The 24,657-nt window shown below is 41.8% G+C and overlaps 1 protein-coding gene across 3 annotated transcripts; it reads left to right on the forward strand.

Moving 5' to 3' along the window:
• The first annotated feature begins 10,514 nt into the window (after window positions 1-10,514).
• Window positions 10,515-17,360, forward strand: LOC119887973 (alpha-N-acetylgalactosaminidase-like). Of its 3 annotated transcripts, none has more exons than XM_038698477.1 (10): window positions 10,516-10,747; window positions 11,100-11,266; window positions 11,405-11,561; window positions 12,593-12,733; window positions 13,046-13,257; window positions 13,347-13,441; window positions 13,610-13,771; window positions 14,573-14,770; window positions 14,863-15,003; window positions 16,634-17,360. In XM_038698477.1, the coding sequence occupies exons 3-10, from the start codon at window positions 11,407-11,409 to the stop codon at window positions 16,937-16,939; spliced, it is 1,410 nt and encodes a 469-aa protein (XP_038554405.1). In that variant the 5' UTR covers window positions 10,516-10,747; window positions 11,100-11,266; window positions 11,405-11,406; the 3' UTR covers window positions 16,940-17,360. The 3 variants fall into 3 exon arrangements, with proteins under 3 accessions (XP_038554407.1, XP_038554405.1, XP_038554406.1); XM_038698478.1 differs by having other exon boundaries at window positions 11,152-11,266; XM_038698479.1 differs by lacking the exon at window positions 11,100-11,266 and having other exon boundaries at window positions 10,515-10,747.
• Window positions 17,361-24,657: the final 7,297 nt, after the last annotated feature.

Genomic DNA, 24,657 nt, shown 5'->3' on the forward strand with positions numbered 1-24,657 from the left:
AAAATGTATTACCTCATTAAGCAAAATCTGCCTGTGATTGTGTGTATGTGTGTGTGTGCTCTTCTTACCTGCTGGGTGCTCTGCTCCTCCAGTGAGTTTGACCTCTAGTGACTGACGAGCCTCCAAAAAAGCTGTCCTGTACTTCCTGTCCGCCATGTAGTATGACATCACACCCACTGTGGTTGCGCACAGGTACAGCATCACATTGGCTAGGAGCTGAAAAGAGGTGACATGTGTTTTGCATATATTTCCTCATCCTGCCACTCTGTAACCATCGTCTGTAATCCTCAGTGAACTCGTGGATCCACGTGGGAACAGACAGGTCAAACCCTGCTATCCCTTCACCCTGCCCTGCCCCCCCCCCCCCCCCCCCAACTCCTTCCCATCGCCCTCCACACCTGCGTGACCATCTGTGACACCTGTGGCCAACTTTAATCCATTTTAATTGCAGGTGCTTTGTCATTCATCACTTTACTGAGGGCCATATTTCCTGTCTCGCCAGCATGGGCGCCTGCACGTTATCCAGAAACCTTTGCGCCACAGTCACCCCCAGTACAAGGGTTGTATCCCACAGGACACGGCCGTGAGGAGGAGCAGCGGCACCAGGTTCAGCGGGAGTGTCAGAAAGCTGGAGAAACTGAAAAGGCCTGCCAGCCCACAGAGTCACTGACGTGGGGGAAACGCTCGTAGTTCAGTCCCATGTACACAAAACGTGCGCGGTGATCATCAGCCACAGTATGTACGGCACTGCACCGCGTGAGACTGGCGACGCAGGGAGCTTCTGTAGCCAGCACAGCACGTAAGCACCGCGTCCGCAGCCAGCCCCAGCTGCGACCACCACCATCGCCAGTTTTGTCCTCAGAGTACACCACCGCGCACATGATAATGAAGCTGTTGAAAAGAGCAGCAAACTCGCCAACACCAGCAAGTTATCTTGTCTCTGTCGGCGGAAGTATTCTGGTAAAGCCTCTCCAGTGACTCTGGCGTAAAAGTCAGACGCACTGCGCGCGGCAGGCAGCGGCAGCAGCTCGACTGACGCACGGTCACTTCCCGCGTCCGACCGGCTTCATGACCCGGGTCATAGGGACCTGCCCCGAATACTCCACTGAGTACTCGGCGGACTGCTCTGTGTTTGTTGCGTGGACCCGGCTCAGAGACATGTTGGTTTAATAAAGGCAATTCTCTGGGTTCACGAAGTCGAATACGGTTCATTATTCCTGAAGTGCACAGAACGCCAAAACCCTTGGTTCTTTTGGAGATAATTACATGGTCAAACTTTAGATTTAGTGCACTTAAGTGCTGAAAACATTTCTCCCCCTGGGTGTCAAGTAACAAAGGCTGTTTCAACGACTAGTTTCACCATAGGCTATATCCACCACGAAACGCGCTTATCGTTTTCAAATTAGTTCCATGTTTTATCATTTTACGGTTGTATTAAATTCCTGAAAAGTGTATTGGATTCTCAGAGCTTACAGTCTTGGAGCTGCTGCTCCATCCCAAGGCTGTTTCAGTGGAAAAACCTCTTCTTTCTTGCTGAAGTCCTGTGCGCTGCCATGGCAAAACCCTGAGCCACAGGTTAATATCCATTTGTATGCAACATATCATCATTTTCAGAGAGGTTGACATGAGTAGGCAGAAAGTATTTGATGTATAAATCCATTTCTCTTTATCATGCACAACACACTCTGTTTGAAGATGTTTTTCGGTCATTCTGTGCTTCTCTCTCTCCTCCCACTCCTCCCTTCCTTTTCTAAGTAGCAAGTCCTCTGTTACTGTTGCTAAGATGAAACCAAAGTAACTGCCAGCTTGCAATCATGTCTTGGGAAATGTAGCAATGGTGTGTGAAGAAGTGAGGAAAAGGGACCCTTAAAGCTGATCTGCAAAATGTCAAACAGCTGACCATTTCTTTGATCCTATGGTGTTTTATGGTAATCACTCCTCATTTTTCCCAGAGAACAATAAGATATCTGTGAATAAATACACAAACATGGGCTTGGTTAACATTTATCATCCATTTTATTCAACACTGGTAGCCACAGTAATACGTTTTTAACATGACTGTCATGTTTGGTCAAAATCTGTAATTTTGAAAAATGGCATCACATTGTATCACATAATTAGCTCAGTATGAGTTCTATGTCAGTGTTGATTTGCCATAATGCAAACACATCAATCTACTGGACTGATAGTTGACAGTATCTTCAACCAAGTCCAGTTGCCCTCGATTCAAACCTCCTTGGATAACTATGACCTGGATGACTGAGAATCTTCGCAGACATCTCTCTACTCACATACACACACACACGCAGATGCACACAAATCGTCTCTCTTCCGTGTTTGGTATTTGTTCTGACACACTGGTGACCAGCAGAAGACAGAGATACAAACTCAGGGGTCAATCAGTCTCTGTGTGAGCTTGTTGTCGGTGGTGACTTTCCTATCATGCCACTAAGAGTACTTCCCAAAGCCAACAATATAGCCACCAGAACTCCCACAGTTCCCAGTCTCCCCAGAGCTGCGGTACCCAGCACTGCGGCCCCTAGTGCCCCGGCTCCAATAGGCGCTGCTGCTGCGGTGACCGTCTCCATGCCGATTCCTTTAATTAGCTCTGGACCGGTGAGAGGGCCCCTTCGTAGATTCACGTCAGTGTGGAACGGGCTCTTTGGTGCACCCAGAACAAATGCCCCTGCTCCAACAAGGGTGATTGTTATAAGTTCTGATGTTGTCAGCAGAGTTGCTGTCAGTGCTACACCTCGCATTGCCAGAATTGCACCGACAACAACTGGACCTAAAACTATTAAAGCTGAATTTCTAGATCCGAACACTTGTTTTGCTGCAACACTTGCAGCGCCGAGTGACACCCCTGCGGCTGTGGCTGCTCCTAACGCTCCCCCCATGCTGCTTCGCGTCCCCAGAGAAACGCTCCATTGCAGAACGGCTCTCAGGGCAAGTGATGACATTATAGCAGCTCCCACAGCGACCTTTCCAGCCACCTCTTGGCCCAGCCCGACTGTAGCCACTGTTCCCAGGCCAGCTCCTAGCAGACCTGCAGACAGAAACGCCACCCAGAGGACCGACTGCAGCATCAAAACCACCTCAGCTTTAGACCCCTCTCCTGCTTCTCCTGCCCCCAAACCTACTGAAAATCCCAGTATCCCCACAAAAACAGAGTAGAAGAATATCCCTCCAAAAGCTGGCACCCGGTTTTAGATTTTGGTCTTTGTGTCAGCCTCTCTGTCAGAGCCTTTCGCAGGGCACAAAGCACACAGATTGTCAATCCGGTGACAAAGAGTCCAACTATGGCACCCATTCTTCCATATACTACACTGAGGTAGAGCGTGGTGAAGATGATTAGCAGCCATGGTCATGTCGTTAATATTGGAGTATGAGTAGACTATAAGGACCAGAAAGCCTTGGGCTGCGATGTAGATGAATGGTGGAAGGATGCCCGCTAACACTCCAGTAGAGACAGCACCTACCACAACAGAGGCTCCTGTCATGGCCCCCACTAACCACGGCAACCTCACTCCAACTTTAGTCCAGAGCTTCATCACCATGGCAGCTAGGAGTAAACCACTTCCCAGAGAAATGAGCACTGAGGTGAACACGAGGCAAGCCGCCACCACTCCCGACACCTGTGGAACCAGCTCGTCCAGAAGCCACAGTCGCAGCAGTTAGCAAGATGGCATCTTCAGTCAGTGAGGGCCCAACTGCAAATAATGCAGCTTCTCCAAATGCAAAACCTGCTGCTGTGCTTGGTAGGAAAGTCTTCACCACACCCAAAACACCTAAGAGGGGTGAAAACACAAAGGATTTAAGTTGAATATTTTCAACTATTCCAGTGCAGTTCAGTAGTCCTGTATTACATACTGTGGCATGGAGCTTGAAAGATGTGCGCTTTCCGCAGATTATTATTATAATTATTTGATTTCCTTATGAATGCCTTTTGAAAAGCACCCTACATGTGTAATCACTGATTTTTATTTGTGCTATATAAATAATGTTATGATTATTACGCTATTATGTAGCATGCTAGGAACTAAAGTGTATATCCATTTTGTGCTTCTTTCATTTCTACTTCACTACATTTCAGATGGAAATATTGCACTTACTCCACTACATTTATCTGACAGCTATAGTTACTAGATACTTTGTAAATTAAGATTTTTAAAGAAAACACATGATCAAGTGATAAAATGAAGCCTTGCTATAAATCAAACTACCCAAATGTATATAAATGAGCTGCAGCTCCACCTGCCACAATAAATCTGCTTTATGCCAAAGCATCAATAACAACCCAATAATATAAATAGTATTACAGTATAAACTCTGAAAGGTGCCATTCTGCATTAGGAGTACCTCTACGCTTGGTATAATATCTGTACTTTTACTAACTAAATTTTGAATGTAGTTTTTTTTCTTGTAATGGATTACTTTTATATTGTGGTATTGCTACTTTTACATCTGAACACTTCTTCCTCCACTTGTGGTCACAGACTGTTTTCCACCATTTTCATCATAATATAAAATGCTCCTGTGACTTTAAGAGGAAAGTGAAACCACTTGAATGGGTCCATGCTGAAACGTAAAACCAGGAAGCCTGACTGAAATACTAAAGAACAACAAACATTTCAGCAGACCGTCACACAACCTACATACCCGAGTCAGTGCAAGTTGAGTATCAAAATCAAGCTGTCAAAAATTTGTTAGCTGTTTATGCTCTGCCTGTTACTCTACTAGGCTATTAACTATAACAGCAGCAACTCTGTGACATGGCTGCAGCTTTTAGATCCTGTTCAATATCAACTAGCCTATGAGTGTTCTTCCATCCCATGAAAGCAGCTGCATGGTATCTGATACAGTGTGCCCATTATAGCAGTCTCTAAAACCATCTTACCAAGGCTCGTCTCTGCCATGGCTCCGTGCGGCTCCCTGCGAATCGACCTCATAAGTTCCACCTTTTCCTGTTTGAAGTCACTTTTGACCCACAGTGGGCGGAACCAACCGGTTAAATATCTTCGGCCGCGGTCGAAAAGTTAAAAGAATTTCCTTTCCTAAGCACTTTTCATTGAAGGACCTTTCCATAGCTTTTAGACAATTCGACCAGGTCTTGTCATAGCAGCCACTTAAATACAGTGCCTCATTTCACTTGGTTAGAAACCTTCCTAAGCAAAAAAGACAATTCGACCGCAGCCTTAGCGTGTACCAGAGTGGCAGTGAGACAGCCTATATTGACCTATTCTGTCAGGTTATAGACAGTGGTGGAAAGTAGGGACATTTACTCAAGTAGGCTACTAAGTAGCCCGCAAGGTATATTTTGATACAAAACTACTAAGTAAAATGTTGAATTTTGCACTGTGGTATTTGTGGTAGCCTAATTCTTCTGCCACTTTGCAGGTTTTGTAGTATAAACATTTAACAGCTCAGAAAGACAATATAAAACAGTAACAAATTGTAATGCATGATTTGAGTTATTTTCTGTGCTATGTTAATGAGATAAACAGTGAATTCAGGTTATAGTATGAATAGGGTACAACCGTTTGCAATGGTTGAAATGACTTTTTCTAGTCTTAATGCGCCTCCTGCTGGACTCAACTGTAATCTGCTAAATACTGGGAGTTCCTGATCAAATTCAGTAGAAACACTCTAGTGCAATGGAGACCTCAATACATCAAGCATTGAGTGTGCTTTTCAGCTATTAACCTTTCAAAGTTTACCATAGGTGTGGAAGTTTTTTTTATTTTTTTGAAAAGATACTATCCAGATAGAGCTTAAATTATTTTAATTCACGTCATCTTGATTCTTGCCATTACCTTAAGAAAATTACACGTAGTCTCTATACAAAAGTAAAAGGTTCCTTCTTTTCACTTAAAGAGACACAAAAGAGGCCGCTCTTTAAAGTATCCAAGATAAATTAGAGGAACATTTGGCTGAAAAGATGTACATATATTGAGTGCCAGAATCTCCTGACATCAGTCTTGTTAACAGTCATGGAAAGCAGCATAAATATATCAAATTTGGGAAGTTACATAAAGAACTGATGTCTATGTTTAACATGGGGATGCTCCAGCATTCACACATTACACCCAGATGATACTTAGCAGGGACTCACCGAGCGTCCATTTTACATTGTACATTACTAATAAGCTACCCTATTATTTGAGGCTACTTAAGTAAAACTTTGAAGTAGGCCTAATTGTATTATATTTTCTGCTACTTTATACTTCTAGCTAATCCACTACATAATAATAATCTTTATTTGTAGAGCACTTTTCAAAAAAGTTACAAAGTGCTTTAACAAGTGTAAAGACAATAATACCCAAAAGACAATAATACAAAAACATACAAGATAAAACAAAGCAAGAAAACATTGAAAAATAAGTAAAATAGAATAAAATAAAAGGGATAAAATAAAGTCAAATAAGATCGGGAAAGGCTCTCCTATAAAAGTATGTTTTAAGAAGGGACTTAAAAGAGTTCACTGACTCAGCCGACCTGATTTCCTCGGGCAGGCTGTTCCAGAGCCTCGGGGCCCTGACAGCAAACGCTCTGTCCCCTTTAGTTTTCAGTCGAGACTCTGGAACAGACAGCAGACCTCTGCCCGAGGATCTCAAGGTACATGCTGGTGTGTATGGGACTAAAAGTTCAGAAATATAACAAGGCAAGAGGCCATGAAGAGCTTTAAAAGTGATCAATAAAATTTCAAAGTCAATTCTAAAACATACTGGGATCCTGGCGTGATGAGATGAAGGCGTGTAAAATGGTCTCAGTGTCCTTAAAAAATTAACATAGATCGAATTTTTGCTATATTTCTAAGTTGATAAAAACATGATTGAACAAGCTTTGTGCTGTGCTGCTCGAAATTTAAATTACTATCAAACCAAATACAAAAGGTTCTTTGCCACAGGCTTAATGTGATTTACTAGGGAACCAGCAGATGGCAGTATTTGATTTGCCATCTGCTGGGACCCGATGACCAGGATTTCTGTTGTGTCTGAGTTCAGCTGGAGGAAATTATTTGACATCCATTTTTTAACTTCACAAAGGCAGTTGTTAAGTGAACTCAGCATTCCAGGGTCTGTGGATCTGACGGGCAAGTATATTTGTGTGTCATCAGCATAAATATGAAAAGAAATGCCATGTTTATGGATAATATGTCCAAGGGGAAGCAGATACAAGGAAAACAAAATGGATCCTAAGACCGACCCCTGAGGCACACCATATTTAACTGGACAGAACGAAGAGACATAGTTGTTTACAGACACGCAAAACTTCCTATTTGACAGGTAGGATGAAACCATTCTAGGGCAGTACCAGAGATCCCCACCCAGTGCCTCAGTCTGTCTAACATGATGTTGTGATCAATGGTGTCAAAAGCAGCGCTAAGGTCCAGGAGTACCAGGACTGAGCACATACCTTCATCAGCAGACATTAAAAGGTCATTGGTGACTTTAAGCAGGGCAGTCTCAGTGCTGTGGTATTTCCTGAAACCAGATTGAAACTTTTCAAATAATTTATTTTCCAGTTGTTTCCAACTGTTTGGACACAATTCTTTCTAGAGTCTTTGCAATAAAAGGCAGTTTTGAAATTGGTCTAAAAGTTTGTGGGAGGGAGGGATCTAAACCAGGTTTCTTTAAAAGTGGGTTCACGCAAGCCGTTTTAAAATATTTAGGGACACAACCAGTAGATAGGGAGCTGTTGAAAACAGAGATCAAATGGGGCCCAACTGACTTTGTAGGTATTACATCAAGTGGGCTGGAGGACACTCTGTTTTTAAAAGCTCAGACAAGTCGATGGGATAAAACTGGTTAAAACTCTCTTGTTGCTGGTGAGGGACCTCTGAGTAAAAGGCCGTTAACCAATAACCAAGTTATTCTATTTAATTGATAAATCCTTCAGACTGAGGTAATGGACTTGGAGACTGGATTTTTTCCATCTGCGCTCTGCTTTCCTGCATTCCCTTTTTAGGCTGCGAATGCTGTCATTTATCCAGGTTGCTTACTAGCTTTAGACGTAGGCCTAACCTTTAGAGGAGCAGTAATATTTAGTGACAACAAGCAGATATGATTGAAGTGATCAACCAGATTGTTGGTGTTGGAATCAGACAGGTGTTGGCTTTGGCTCTGAAAGAATGCGCAACACTTTGTTCATTAAAGATGCGAGAACACACAGAGCTTGGTGAGGCGGCATGAGTAACAGGCGAATCACAGCTAAAAACAATACATCTGTGGTCAGATATGGTCATGTCCACCAATTCCACAGAGGAAATGCTGACACCCAGGGTAAAAACCAAGTCCAGTGTATGACCACGGTTATGTGTTTGCCCTTTGACATGTTGTTTGAAGTTAAAAGAAGTGGCCATATTTAAAAAGTCAGCTGCATTAACATTGGTGGGGTCATCAACATGAATATTAAAATTGCCACAAAGAACAATTCTGTCATAATTTAAAACCAGAGTAGATAAAAATTCAGGAAGTTCTGATACAAATCCTCCAGGCGGTTTTGGAGAGCGATAAATTATAACAAATATGATAAGTTTAAGAGTGAGAACTTCAAAGGAGTTAAATTCATCACAGCGTACTTGATGACATTTCATTTTTTTTTTTAAATGTTAAAGGAAACATTGTACTTTTTACTCCACTACATGTAGGCCTATTTGAAAGCTTATAGTTAGGGTAACATGGGGTAAGACGCCCCACCATGGTAATTCTAAAATGGGGCATCTTACCCCATGTGGAAAATGCCTTTCAACTGTAGCTGTTTATTTTATTTTATAATATGTTACCCAAAGCATGGCCTTCTTAGAGATACAAAAGAAATCAATAAAATGTTCTTTAATGTGTCAGAAAATAGACATTAAAGCTCAGCATTTTTCCCACTAGCTGGGAAAATGCCTTTCTCCTAAAATTTACATTTGATTAAATTCTAATTAATTTCTCAACTGTAGGTATTTATTTTACTTTGTATTATGTTACCCTGAGCATGGCCATCTCCAAGATACAAAAAAACCCTATAAAATATTATTTTATGTGTCAGCAAATAAACATTGAGTTTAGGGGGGGGGCGTCGTACCGCACTCTACCCTACTAGTTACTTTCCAGATTAAGATTTTACATAAAAAACATATAACATGCTTAGAAATAGGCTACAATACATTGTTACAATGTAAACCAGTGATTCCATCCATTTTTGGCTTCTGCACCTTTTATTAAAAAAGTAAAGTTTACTTGTGGCCCCTTGTCATTAGTTGTTAGCAGTTCCACCAAAGAGTCATTTTCCCTCTAGACTTCTCAGATGGCTTCATTGAGACCCAAACAGATAGAAGTATCCAATACACAAAACAAAAACAGGTAAGGGAAACGTCGAGACAATTAACCGAAGTGGGATGAGACCCGATATAAAAAAATGAGGAGCACCCTGCTCACAGGTTGTCAGTTGTAATTCATTGTTATTTGGGCATCTCAAAGGCAGGTTTTTCCTGATAGAAGCCTGCCAGGTGGAAAACACGGAATAGAGGGGGTGGAGTAAGAAGAAGGCGGGTTGGGGTAACCATACAACTCCCTGCCGACACAACTACGCAACGCGAGCAGTGCTGCGGGGGATGATTGAAGCGACTGTGGAAAGCTTGTCGAGTTCACCGGTGTTCTGTCGATTTATGCTACCTATCGAGATGTGCTACTTACAGGTTATGCGCATGCGTATGACCCACAAGCGTGGTCTGTTTCCACGCCCATAAATCTGTGCAACCTTGCTGTTGGGCATGCTGTCAACACAGTGGCTGATCGTCGGCACTATCAAAAAAGAAAATCATTATTAGTCTATCGGAATATGCAACCCCTGATGTCTTAAATAAAGATGCCATAATATCGTTATTCAACATGCTCCCCATCTCCTTACAGTAGGCTAGGCTACACATGGAGTGAGTAGTGGTGCAATATAAAATGATTCTGTAGTGGGAGCATTAGGCCTATTTATAGGGGATATTAGTCTATCAGAATACGCTACCTCTGAAATGATGTTATAATATATTCAAAAAACAGAAGATGTCATAATACTGTGAGAGTTATAACTTTATGGGATAGAAACGGGAACACATAAGGTAGCATTTTTCGATAGGGCAGCAAATCGTCAGAACACCGGCAGGGGCAGGGACTGGAGGGTCAAAGGGGACTGAGCATGCCTGGAATAATAGCCATGGATTCGGGGAGGGGCCCGTAGAGAATGCCTAGTACAAGGTCTATTGTAGGCTAAATGATTTATCAACCCTGCTACACACCTTATAAACCGTCTATATGGGGCCTTAATCAGAAAGTGGTACCACGACTTATTTTTGTATGACTATGAAAATTGCTAATGTTAACTGCCATTCATTGCTCTTGTTTGCAAGAACAAAGCAGGGAACGGACTGATTGAAGGCAAAGAACTGAGGTGTTAAAAACGTAAATGGGACGCGGCCCTGGCCTTTCCCCTCCACGTTGCCGCTCAGCTCTGCAGTCAGCTGACTGCACCGCTGTGTCATGTGACTGTCGCTTCCTATCCCATAGAAGAAACCATAGACTGTACAGAAGCAACTCAGTTTGAGTTTGAGTGTTTACCTATGGCCTTTACAGTCGGCCTGGGATGTGTTTATCACAGAATTTGTTTAAAAATCTGAGCGGAGTGAAAATAACAGCAGATATTCGGAACTGAGGAAACTTGTTCGCTTTCGTCTTCCTTCCCATACCTGAGAGGCCGTCAGTGATTTCCAGTAAGTAGCCTATATTTATTTTTTGACGATGGTGAGTAAGTAGGCTATGTAATCTATAGCCTACCAGAAAACACTGGTTGACAAACTTTTTCAAAATAATGTTTCAAGCTTTATGTTAAATACAATTAATATAAGTCAATTAAGGGATCCTCCATGTAACAGAACGCGTTCCAGGTGCATGGTGGTGCCTGACGACGAAAGTGAACGAAATGCATGGCTAAATATATGCTTCCATGGGAGATGCCATTTCCCCTTGCCAGATTAATAAAGTATATGTTATTATCCAATTGTTGTGTGACATCATTCAGCTGCTACTGGTGAAGTCCGGTTACATATTTCCCTTTTCTTCAAGTTCACATATAGGAAATCTGACTTCAGGTGGCATTCTATGGTACTGTTTGTAGTTGGGAAGTCGGAGATTTCCCGGTTTGATTTGGTCAGCTGACTAAAGACTGTAGAGTGGTGGGAGAAGTCACCTGGCAGGTTGTTGCTGCTTTCAATCAGACCACACCCAATCAGGTGAGACTCAGGAGAGGTAGGCATGTCAGACATGCCTTTTATTTGTCACTCAGAGTATGTATTGGCAGTACTTAACGTTGTTGTTATCCAGCATATAGCACTGACATCTGATTCAACTTTATGGTTTTTCCTCTGCAGGAATGCATGTGGCAGTGCTTGTCTTTGCCTCTGCGCTCTCTGCGACCACCTTCGCCCTCAACAATGGCGTGATGAGGACCCCTCCCATGGGCTGGCTGGCCTGGGAACGATTCCGCTGTGACATTGACTGTGACAACGACCCTAAAAACTGCATCAGGCAAGGCAACATTATATGAACATTACACACTGTGATCTCACAGATAAATGTGTTACTTAAAAGAACATGAGTTCTTGGGGTGGATTTAGCTATAAAAGATATTAATGATTAAGATATAGGATTTTTAAGACCAATACTGATTTTTGATGTTTCAGAATTTTAAATTCTTATATTCTAATATATCGGCGATATTGTTTTTTCCCCACTAACATAAACAAAGATTATCCCCGACATTTGTTATGAGACTTCATAAAAATAAACTTTTTTGTATCGTTATAAAGAGTACTTTGAGAAAGTACAGCTGATTATGTCAGGTGATGGCTGTGTTTTGCCAACAGGGGAATTTCAGAGTGCCCTCTGGTGGACAAACTATGTAATGACAACACTCTTAATGTGATTGAAAGATCCATCTCTCTGATTCTTTTTGAAGGGTCATTTATGAGCTGTTTACAAATACAGATACCAGTTTATCTGCAATTCGCTCATATCGGCTAATAACATCTGCACGCCAATTTATCGGTTGAAATCTATAAATGAGTAATGCTTCAAGTATGTTAGTTGTGTGCAAACATCCTGTTTAATATAGCTGAGTGTGGAGCTTTGGAAACACAGTTTTTGCCACTCTCACTGCTTACATAGCATCAAACAACATACGGATACAGTTAGCGAGTAGATGGTGAACATTGTGGTGCATTTAGCTGCTAAAGCCAGATATTTCCCTCAGGAGTTGGTGGAGACCAAAAATAGAACTGAAAGAGAGTGAAGACTGCACTTACATTTGTCAGGGTGGCCAGGAACTCTTCTCCAAATGAATGCTAATGTTTATCCGTAACTGCTGGATATGTAAATAAGAAACTGTTTGCTAACAGGTTAACCAAATGAAATTAAAAGGTGATGACATGTCAATATTGCTTTTCTGACTTCTTTTTACTGTCCCCAAATGTCCAGAAAAGTATGTTATTGCAAGTTAAATATTTGCTAAGCAGATGTTTATTCTACTGTCGAATTCACCATTTCTGTCCTTCTTCCAGTGAGAATTTGTTCATTGACATGGCAGACAGACTGTCAGAGGACGGCTGGAGGGAACTTGGCTACGTCTATGTGAACATAGATGACTGCTGGTCCTCCATGGAGCGAGACAAGAAGGGGCGGCTGCAACCTGACCCTAAAAGGTAATGGTATAATATATACTTCATGCTCAGAGACACACACACACAGAAGCTGTTGTCTCAGGGCAAACACTCATCTGTAACTTCTAAGACTGTAAATCAATATAATGGTTAAACAAGATGATGAGTGTGACAGTATATGCAATCATATGACTAACAGTAGACATAAGTCAGTAGCTTCGCTAGTGTGCAGTGTACACTGTATTGATCTTTATTTCTCTTTAATTTCCCTGGAAGGTGAAAGTGTGAACCAAATCCAACAACTGAGTGCACAGACACACAGAGTATACTCCACTAACTGCTCTTTTCCCTCAGGTTCCCAGGAGGCATCCCAAGACTGGCGCGCTACATGCATGACAGGGGTCTCAAGTTGGGGATCTATGGGGACATGGGCACACACACCTGTGGGGGCTACCCCGGAACCACACTGGACAAGATTGAGATAGACGCTCAGACCTTTGCTGACTGGGAGGTGGATATGTTTAAATTTGATGGCTGTTATTCTAATGCCACAGATCAAGAGCAGGGTAAGAAATGAAGAAGTGACTTTAACATTGTGGTTAGAGAGATGTTGCTGACTTTGATCTTGTTTGACTCTTGCTCCTCTCTTGGACAGGTTACCCTCTAATGGCAAAGGCTTTAAATGCTACCGGCCGTCCCATTGGCTATTCTTGCAGTTGGCCTGCCTACCAGGGCGGCTTGCCACCTAAGGTATAATCAGGATGTCTTCAAGTTCATATTGTCCACATGATGCTTTAGGCCTGATAGTTTTACATATTTCATCATTGGAAAAGGTTGTTTATTTTAGAAGTGGAAGTAGACTGTAGATCAATTTATATTTTTTCTTTTTCACCATGTGAAACTGATTTATGTTTTAAGGTAAACTACACTCAGCTGGGCGAGATCTGCAACCTGTGGCGTAACTATGGCGACATCCAGGACTCTTGGGACAGTGTCCTTAACATTATTGACTGGTTCTCTAAGAACCAGGATGTCCTGATACCTGCAGCTGGACCTGGAAGGTGGAACGACCCAGATATGGTTTGTTTAATTGACATTATTTGACACTATAGTCACATGTTTACTAAGCCCTAAGAGGGGAATGAAGGAAAATAAATTCTGAGTTATTTCTTCTCCTGTGTTTGACTTAAGAACAGGGTTAGGTTAGGTAAATGTTGCCACGATAACTTTTCTGCTAAAGTTACTTTTTTTATTTTGTGAAAATAGGTGGAAAAGGTTTTGGTCTGTGAGGTTCATTTTTTTTTTTAGTGTTTGTTGTTGTAAAACTCATTTTGCCCACAAGAGGCTTAAATGCACCACTACTCCACATTGTAAATAGGACTAAAAGTTTTCTTTTAGGTGAAGCGCTGATTAAAATAAATTTCTAGCCAAAAGATAGACTTGACAGTAATGTTATGTAACATGCTTATATACGTTATATGTACTTGTTTAGAGTGCATGGAAAAATTAAAACTGACTTTTTCAACTAGCAAAATGTTTTCCCCACACGTGTTCTTAAGTCATAAACACAGTTTTTGTTCTCACTTGCCTCTCAGGGGGCTTCCATAATATGGTGTGTAAATAAGGGTAGGATCCTAGAAATAATCCTTCAGCATATGGCCAAGGACCTCATTACTATAGAAAAATAAGCAAACTAACATCAAATATCAAATTCTGACAGGTAATAAATTAAAGGATAAAAATATAATTTGGGTCATTTACTGGAGACTAAATTGTGCTAGACTTACTTCCTTGTGAGGACCCTCAATTCATAGCAGAACCCATTTTGACATCTAAAATACAGAAAATACACCTTGACTGTGTGATTTTTATCCTCCACAGCTGCTTGCTGGCAACTTTGGCCTCAGCATGGACCAGTCTCGAGCTCAGATGGCTCTCTGGGCCATCATGGCTGCTCCTCTTTTCATGTCCAATGACCTGCGCACCATCAGCAGCGGGGCTCGCACCATCCTGCAGAATAAAATGGCCATCAGCATCAACCAGGACCCCATGGGCATACAGGGAAGACGCATCGTAAAGGTGACTGTTGCATGGATCTTCCAGCTTCTTGCAAGTTCTCCAGATGAAATTAAATGCACATTCACATTTTCTTGTCCATTTCTTTCTGCCAGGAGAAGTTTGGCATTGAAGTGTTCTGGCGCCCCCTGTCACGCAATGCAAGTGCATTAGTATTTTTCAGTCGTCGTAATGACATGCCCTACCGCTACAAGACTTCGCTCAGCAAACTCAACTACACCACTGGCAGCTACAAGGTATGTCTTTAAAAGTCTTGCAGACATTATTCTATTATCAATGTCCACTCCTCTCCACTATATTTAGCCGTGGTATGTCTGCATAGGCATAGTAGTAGACCTAATGGTGACCTTATATAGCCTCCCATGTCTGTTTTTACTACAGCCACAGTAGTCTGTTTGAACAGGTCACAGCACAATTGCTGAGTCAAGTCTTCTTACCATCAGTAATGGGGTGCCTCAGGGGTCTAATTACATGACACATAAATAACATTATCTTCAAAGTGCATTTGTATGCAGATGATAACTTTTATATGCCCCAAATTCCACCCCACCCTAACCCAGGCTCTGACTCCTCTTCAGCCTGCCTTTAGTGCTTTCCAGTTATCACTTCTTATTCATAGTGATGATGTAAGGCTCGTGCAGACTACATGACTTTCAGCGTTGGCAGATCGCCGTGCTGTTCACACTACACAACTTGCCGTCTTGTGACAGGAGTCTTGAAGTCGTTGTGGCGTTCACAAAACGTGACTGATCGTGACAGGGAGTCACACAGAGCTGACAGCGGCTCTGTCACCCGACGGCTGGTCTCCAAACCACAGTTTGTCAAGAAAACATGTGAAACGGGAAATGACGCAAACCTACACATGAAACAGCTGTTTGTTATTAGAAAGATACCTATTATAAAGACAGAATATGGATGCAGGGACGCAGGGAGCAGGGAATGTCTGAGCTACAGAGAGCTGGAGGGGAGTATAAAGGGTTTTGTGGTGGAAAAAGCAGCTGCTTGCTCTCATTGGATGGATGTAGATGTTGAGTCGGCTGACTCCTCCAGATATAATGCTAGATATCTGGCTGCCGTCTGCGATGTGTCAGCGATGCGTCAGGGAGCCGTCATGATGTGTCGTTGAGTAGTTCACACATAACGTCAACCGCTGATTTACCCCTGATCACAGCCTGACGGTTGCCGAGTTTACCGACCGGCAAATCGGACTTAAAATCGTGTAGTGTGAACAAGCTTTAAATGCAGATAAGACATATGTACATAAATGCATGGTATTCTCTTACTATCCTGCCTCTACACTTAGGAATTTGGCTTGACAGCTTGACAGTCATTCAAGATTCATTTTCAACACTAAAACATTTCAATTCAAACTAGACTTTCAGTATGGAATTAAAGGCTGTCTGTCTGTTGTAAACCTTAAATTCACATGATTACGGATATATCCTGCACATTGCCCCATTATTACTTCAGCAGCTGAGCGTTATACTTTATCACTAATGACACATTTCGCACACATCATTGCGCTCTCTATCACAAAGTTGGATGGACTATAAAGTTCTTCTGTCAAAACTCCAATCTCATCTCTCCTAAATGATTTAACTACAGTACACCATTACCTAACCTGGTAATCTGTATGCTGGTTGTGTTCTTTTTTTTATTACGAATGCTTCTGGTTTTCAGGTGTCTTGAAAAAGTGAATTCATGCCCAGTGAGACGTAAAGTTTGATTCAATTAATTGATGGCTGAGTTGATTTGATCCACTGGGCAAGTGATTAATAAAACCTTTTTTATTTTGGAGTTTGCTAACTAAATGTGCATGGTTATGGCTGGAGAATCACTCACATTTTCTCTTTTACTTTCCCTCAGCTGTTTGATGTCTTCACTGGGAAAATCACGGTGCTGAATGACAAAACTAACTTTGTGGTGTCGGTGAACCCCACTGGTGTGGTCATGTGGTACGTCTCTGAACCTGCAAAACTGGACCTCCACCGGTTCTATAAAGGTGGCAGACTTCGGGGATCTGCCTACGACGATAATGAAACACTATTCCTCATGTCTTCCTCTGACCGCTCACAGATTGAAAAAGAACACAGCTGTTACTGCCTCAGTGCAGTGGTTCTTGATAAAATGTTAATTTACCTTACATGTACATCGTCAGATGCAGGTGCATGACTTACGTCTGATGTGGCAATGAATAGTTCTTAAATTGTGTTATCTTAAAAGCATGGCACTATCTGTTCCAGGTAATGAAATCTTTGCTTAGAGACTGCCATTTTGCATCTGGCTATGCCATTAATCTGAAATTCTTTGTGATCCTTCTCACAAGTTCTGCTCTTGCAGAATCAAAGGGTTAAAAGCGTACTTCACAGCTCACGAGAGCTGCAGCTGATAAACTGATCATACATCAGAATTTCCACTCAAGTCTTCACTTCTCGTAAGGGCTCTTTTTAAGGAAGCAGGATAGTCTGTTTTTAGGTGAATGGTGTTTACATTTATATTGTGCTTTTTAAAAGGATTGTTGTTTTAGTCTTGTCAAGATCTGGATGTTGAATTGCTCAGGATGATTGTCATGAATATGTGTGTAAGGAATGAAGAACTTAAAAAAAAAATAGAAATGATTTAGTGAATTATGTGTTTTTATCTTGGAATCTACAGAAATAAATTATACATTTAACTCTTCAATCAGACAAAAGTTTGTGGTTCATTATGTTTGCAATCATTTAGATGCTGCAGTGCTCATTAGGCGATGGGCCATGTTGATTTACAGTGGCCTCATCAGACTAAAAATGTTGTTCTGGGATCACATGTGTTCTTCTGGCTTTTAAAAAAACATATACCTGCTGCTATAGGACTTGTACTACAGACAAATAAATGTTAAGGTGTGCCCAAAAACATGGTAAAAAAAACCTAATAACACTGAGGGATCCTGCTGAGGTTGAATAAGTGGGGCTTTAAGCTTTCTCCAAGCAAGTCATATCATATTTACCAGGAAGAAAGGGTTCGACAACCAGACCCTGATATGTTAAATGGCCATTAGATGGAAACAGTAGATCATCTTAAATATCTGGGTATGTAATTAGCCCAAATGGAACATACATATTGAAAAGGTGGAATCAAGTTCAAGAAAGTAATAAATCTAATGAGAGCAGTAGTGGGGAAACACCGGGGAGCAAATAGACAAACATTGATGTATATTTATAGGGCTCTAATGAGGTCAACAACAGATTTTGGATGTTATGTATTTGGAACAGCAGCTAAAACATTTAATGAAAATGGATAGAGTTATTAATAAAGCATTTGTGCTGATGCAATGAGATGCAAACCAACTAAGGCAATCCAGGTTGAGTTAGGAGAAGTGCCCTCGGACCTAAGAAGAGACAAACTCATGCCTACATCGTGGTGGACGTGGCAATAAAAACCCTGCAAATAGTGTTATTCAGGAATGTTGGGAGTATAATTGTTTTAAAGGTAATGGCTTTGGCTGGGTAACAAAGGCTAAATCAGAGATAGATAAGAAATGCCCAGTTTAACTCCCCTACAAATATTAGTAATATCCTTATTTGGTTGTTTCCAAAAATTGAGACAGACTTAAATATAATGGAACTAAAGAGAGAATGGAAAGAGAGTGGGAAAGGACATTTGGCAAGTCAGTATATACTATAAGAAGCAAGTATTACAGTTATTTAGATATTTATACAGACAGGTCTAATGATAAAGAGGACAAGGTAGGAATTGGAATATATATACCAAGAATGAATGCAAGCATTGGGAAAAGATTAAGGTGTCAGTGTACACGGCAGAGATGATGGTGATTGTTGTATGGTTGCAGTGGGTAGAGGAAGTTAGACCAAACAGAGTGCTACAGAATCAACACTGTTGATGTAGCAGCTCTTTATAGTATTCAAAATATGCAATCTAATAGAGAAGATTAAATGCTAGAAATCCATCAAGCTTTATTTAGATTACAGAGGGTTCGGATAGATGTGACATTCTGCTGGGTACCTGCCATGTAGGTACTGTATTAAAGGGAAAGATGGAGCAGACAAAATAGCTAACAAAAGTTATAAATATACCCTTTGGAAAAGGAGAACCTAAGGTGATAATCAAAAAAGAAATGATGAAGAAATGGCAGGACAGGTGAGGCAAGGATAATAATGGAAGGAAATATTACAGTGTGCAGAAACATATCAGTGCTCATGGTGTGACTAGAAGGTACCGAAGAGAGAGCATTTTAACCAGACTCCAGTTTGATCCTACAGGGATAATAAAACATTGTTTTTATTAGGTAAAAATCAATCAGATGAGTATTTGGAATGTAAATCCACAGAAACTATTACATTGTAGGAAATAGGGAATGAGAGTATAGGGCTAAATCACCAAGATAGGTAATGCAGGAAGTAAATGGAAACTTGAAGGTTTACTAGAAAAAACAGGAGATGGGGTAAAGGACACTCAGAAAGCTATTGTGCAATATCTGAAGAATATAGAGAGATATAATAGGATTTAGTTGTTTTTTTATATAATATGCACTTTCAGCAGTTTATAAGGATGTGGACAACATGGTTTCAGTTCACTTTTAGCTTTCACTTCCAAGTTTTGGTTCTGTATCAGACACATTATCAGTACCATGGCATTAACACAGTTACACTTAAGTGCACTTAATATTAGTACTATCCTAGACAAGTTATGTGCACTAAACTCAAGTGCACTGTACATTTGTTCATAATAAGTAGTTTGTAGATTTATTGTAACAGCCTGTTGGGAATGATGCCATGTGAGGAGTGGCTGATTATATACTTTTCAGACAAAGATACATAATGATTTGAGTGGGTAGCCCCTTGAATCGCACATTAGTTTGCATAATGTACAGATCCACATTGAGCCAATAGAGGTCAGTGCTGTTCTTCAGGCTGTATGTACTTAACAACACGGGCCTTCCAGTCCCATCCACTGCCAAAACGTGCACCTGCTGAAGAGCACAAGAACAGTCAGCCCATTGAGCTCAGTCCTTTATCTCTCTGTTATGATTGAGCCATCTCTGACTTCACCTCCCATTTTCACACACAACAATGTATAAACTTTTTATACTTTCTTTTGTCTCTTGTTCCAATGCTTTATCCATCATCTACAAATTCTTCATTATATTAATTCTGCCTTCTCATCTTCATTACTCCCTCCTCCTCCTTGTCTCATTCTGATAGTATCACCTCTGACCTTGGCCTTAAAGCCCTTTGTTTGCAGTAGTAGTCACATGAGTGTGTGCATTGCCATGCATGCAGCATGCCCGTACGTATGACATGGGTAAACTTTATTTTGCATGGCAAACACTCTCTCTGTCTGTCGTCTCTCTCTCTCTCAATGTCACACACACACACACACCTCATATTGTAGTTCATTTCAGGCTAAATCAGCTGTGTGTGTGTGTGTGTGTGTGTGTGTGGGAAGAGAACCTTTGCCTTCCTTTCTTTCCCTTTCAGACGTTTCAGATATCTCTTGGCTGGCCGAACACGACACATCTTTCACTGTCAAGGTCCCCGCCATTTGGGAACATGATGTGGGAGAGAAAAGAGGGAGTTATGATAGAGAAAAAAAGAAGAAGGATTCGGAGTGTTGTCGAAAGTCTATTAGAAGCAGCGAATGTGCAAAGGAGGGGGGGGGGACTGTGAGAGATGAGAGAGAGCTAGGGAACGAGTATGGGAGGGGGGTGAGACGAGGAGCAAGAGCGTTCCTGCTGGTGCTCACGTAGGCCCACAGCTGCAGAGAGGCGCATTTGCCACTCGTCTTTGTACCCCCCCAACACCAGCTCACCCCTGATTCAAATCAGGGGTTGATCCCCCCCTCCTTCTGCCAACACGCGCTGCTGGTCACACTCTTTGCCTCGCGCCTCTAAAATCCAACCCAGATGAAGGGGGGACCGAACAGTCATGGCGGGGGATAGGATTCACATATAGGTCAGAATTTGTGCATGGTCTCAAAGGAGGCCATACACTGTCCAAACCCCTAAGGTGCTGCCACAGAAAAATAAAAATAATTGAGCTGTGTCTCTTTTGTGCCTGTCTGGTATCTAAGATTTTCACTCATGTTGGTGCATTGTCACAAAAACTGCAGCTTTGCAGAAAAACCTGTCTGCATTTAGGTCTTAAGGTTTGTGTGTGTTGTTAGTAGCACAATTTCTTGCTTGCACAGACAATAACAATTGAAACGGTGCTCTTCAGCTCATCCTGGTGATGTCGTCACTTACTCCAGTGCTTCCTGACTGCATTAATCATTGCTGACCCATGACATCCCCATCCCAAAATGTGATCTAAAGCAGAAAAGGTGTTATGTCATCCCTCTGTAAGCTAAGGTACTGTAGGCTACTTATATTTTAGTAGAACTAGTTAATGTGGCGTTACTGTTTTTAAAAAAAATACATAATGACTTGATTTAGCTCCTGCCTTATTCATGTGGTCTAACAAACCAAATTTCCTGTCTGTGGAGATTTCCTGCAGCGGCCCAGACCAGACACCCACACTTTACTTCAAGCAAACATGGAAGGTCTGCGAGGTATTACTTAACAGGGACTTCTCTGTTGCCTTCTCTTGTCTCTCCCATTAAAGCAAAGGACTGTGTCCTTGTTGCCAACTCACTGTGTGATCTCTCCTTTAATCCAGAAGTACTGGGGCATTAAATTGATTTGGGTTCGGACTCTGGACGTGTGCTGGAGGTCGTTATGTCCTGTTCTGCCCTATAGGCTGTTACAGCAGAGGATGTCCTGCTGGCTGTGAGGAGACACTGTTATTTCAGCTGGTGTGAGGATGTGTAGATACATCTGCTGGTTTATTACCATGACGCGTATAGCCAGGGAAATGAGGAAACGTGTGCGTGGCGGGAATAAACGGGTTATATCTGCAATTACTGATTCATCTCTGTCTCATCCCTGATTAAAACTGACATGACGTCAATGCAAAATCTTTTAATGTACAAGCAGTTCATACCTCCATGTCTGTAACCACTAAACGTCATGTGAAATGCATCTGTGGTCGAGATTTTTATGAATGAATGTCTGGATTTGTCCACGAGTGGCTGCTGTTGACTCAGTAAAACAGACGCGCCCGGTAACTGTTTCCACAACGCTGCTGTGTACGAGTCAGGCTGCACGTTGCCGAGGCGTTGGGTTCGCATGGCAACCTGCCAAGCTGTCAGCTGCCTGCTTACTGGTAGCCTGTGTGGGTCAAAGTCAGAGACTGCAGCCAATACCGCTCCCCCCCCCCCCCCCACTGCTCTCATACACATTTAGACAGACACTTTGACCACACACTGTCATGGTCTCATTCTTTCCCTGTAACTTTGCACACACACACACACACACACACACACACACACACACACTGGTCTCATTTTCTCTCTCTCTTTCTTTGCATTTCACTCTCCTCTCCTGTACAGACAAATTCTCTTTATCCTGGATTCAACAGGTTCCTGTGAACACATTTGCCTTTGAGTAGAAATTATGTGCATCGTTGAATGTGAGTGTGTGTATGTGTGTGTGTGAGGTCACCCCATTCCTTCACTGTATTTCTCAGTTCCAGTGTATTCCCTTTTTTTTCTTTTTTTCTGTGTCAGATCCCAAAGCCTTTCTTGGAAACAAAACACCTTCCCTCTAGCTGGCTAGAGCAAAGCACAGCCAACACAGCAGCAGGATTTGGCTCGATTCTGCTTCAAGGAGAATGGTTGGAAGGGACTGGAAAGAGCAGGTGGAGATCTTTGGCAAGTGATTTTTGCTGATATGCATGTGTGTGTAGTCAGGGTCACACACTACTAGAGACTTGTCAGATTTCCAGCAGATATTTCATAGGCCTTCACACAGCAACAATTTTGTAGGTAACGTGATGCCATTTGAGCCGCTGTTGATAATGCGTCTATTTTTGGGTAAAGCCCCATAATGAAACACAGCATGATGCTGTAGAAACTGTGACTGACAAGATTAGTTTGCAAAAAGGAGCCGTGTGTGGGGGCGGCCAATAAAATAGAGGCGTGATCGGTCAACAATGCTTCTCATAACCTTCAGTCTAGTCCGTGAATACACATGTGCATTGTTTTCCGTGCTATTTTTGTTCGTGTCTATCAGCACGTTCTCTTTTTTTATAAGGCCCAAATTTTCTTCTTACTGTCTGTCATTAATGTCACCCCTTCTTTCTCAGCTTGTCAGGCTGTCTGTCACCAAGACCACTTTCGCCTGCTTGTCTGTCAATCTGTCACTTGTTTGTACAGTAGCACTGTGATTAACTGTGCCTGTCTCTAAGTAAAGGTATCCTGAAGAGGTCGTACCTTGACAATGTTGCTTTCAGTGAAATCACAGCGGCTTGATTTCTGTTCCTTTTAGTCCTGCTAAACCAGAGTGGCTGTTTCGCTCGATTATTAGCCATGACAGCATGGCCAAAGTTTGTACAGATTTTCATGGTTCCCAGTTAATCATAAAGACTTCTGACTTTCTCTATAGCGGCACTGGCAGGCCAAATATAAAATCGTTTTGACATAATACCAACATAACAAATTATCAACCTCTGCTGAAGTTTTGTCTTTAGCATTAAGCTTATTAGCATATTAGCATGCTCACTTTAACCTTAAGTTCAAAGCACTGCTATGCCCAAACCTTTTAGCACAGCGGTAGACTCTTTGTTCTGTTTATTCATTCATTACGTTTTCACTACAAGATTTTCAACTGCCAGTGATGACACGTTTCACACCACAGGATGTGAAGTTACTGACAGCTCCAGATATTTAGCATGCTAGATATCTGTCAAGCATCGGGATGCCTCTTTGATGCGTTAGCGAGCCTCTTTGGTGCTTCATTGAGTAGTTCACACATAAGGATTGGGCGGCGCCAATTGACAAGCACTGATCACTTGCAAATTTGCCCTGATCAAGGGTTTTTCTGTAGGCAGGCTCGGCGACTTGCAAATCAGGCTTAAAATCGTGTAGTGTGAACTAGGCTTAAAGTGATTGCCGTGAAAGAGGCTTTATATTACGAACACTGGAAAACAAAAAATTTAATGTTACATGAATAGAAAAGGTAATGTTTTATTACTATAGACTAAAATACATAATGTAAACACCCACTCTTAAATGGGCTATATGTAATTTTTTTAACGAAATGAATTACTTTTTTTATTGCCCGTGTGTGAAGAGGTTGTAACATCACATACAAATGATCCACCTGCTGGGTTACTTCTGTCGGGCGGTCTGCCTAATCCTATGTGAAGACTCCGGGTAGAATTTTCCCGAAAGTCCATTAGCTGTCACGTGCATGCAATGTCTGGCCTGCTGTTTCTGTAACATATACACAGCAACAACACCAAGTCAAATGTGCAATATACTACAGTTGTTTAGCTTGCCACATTACTTCACCAGCTAAAGCTCTGGTGAAACACAAATAATAACGTTAGCAACTGAAAAGCAGGCAGGCAAGCTTACGCCAATGTATCACATTGCTAAATGCAGTCATGATAATGTAACGTTATCATACAACCAGCATGGATTACTTCAACGTCAAGCTGATGAAAATATTACTGTTACTGTCCAGTGAGAGTTTACCTGAATTTCACGCATGTTGTGTGAAACTGTCTCCCAGTGTGTCGGATTTTGCTCACTCATGAGTTTGAGCACACACCAGGTGGCAATCTAAAAACTGCACTGTTAGTAGCAGCTGAAAACTACATATAGCTCCTTTAACTGCTTCACTGCATTTTTTTGTGAAGAGGACAAAATATTCTTACAGCTGGAACACCATATTTATATTGGATTGGAAACGATTAACTGTTATTGTCTTGTCTTTATAACATGATGACTTGATTATTACTTTATTACACACACAGACAAATATCCTGAATATCCTGTGGATACATGCCAAA

The sequence above is a fragment of the Micropterus salmoides genome, unplaced genomic scaffold (genome assembly GCF_014851395.1).
Source record: "Micropterus salmoides isolate LMB-PRFRI ecotype aquatic unplaced genomic scaffold, ASM1485139v1 Ms_hic_scaffold_459, whole genome shotgun sequence".
Lineage (NCBI taxonomy): Eukaryota > Metazoa > Chordata > Actinopteri > Centrarchiformes > Centrarchidae > Micropterus > Micropterus salmoides.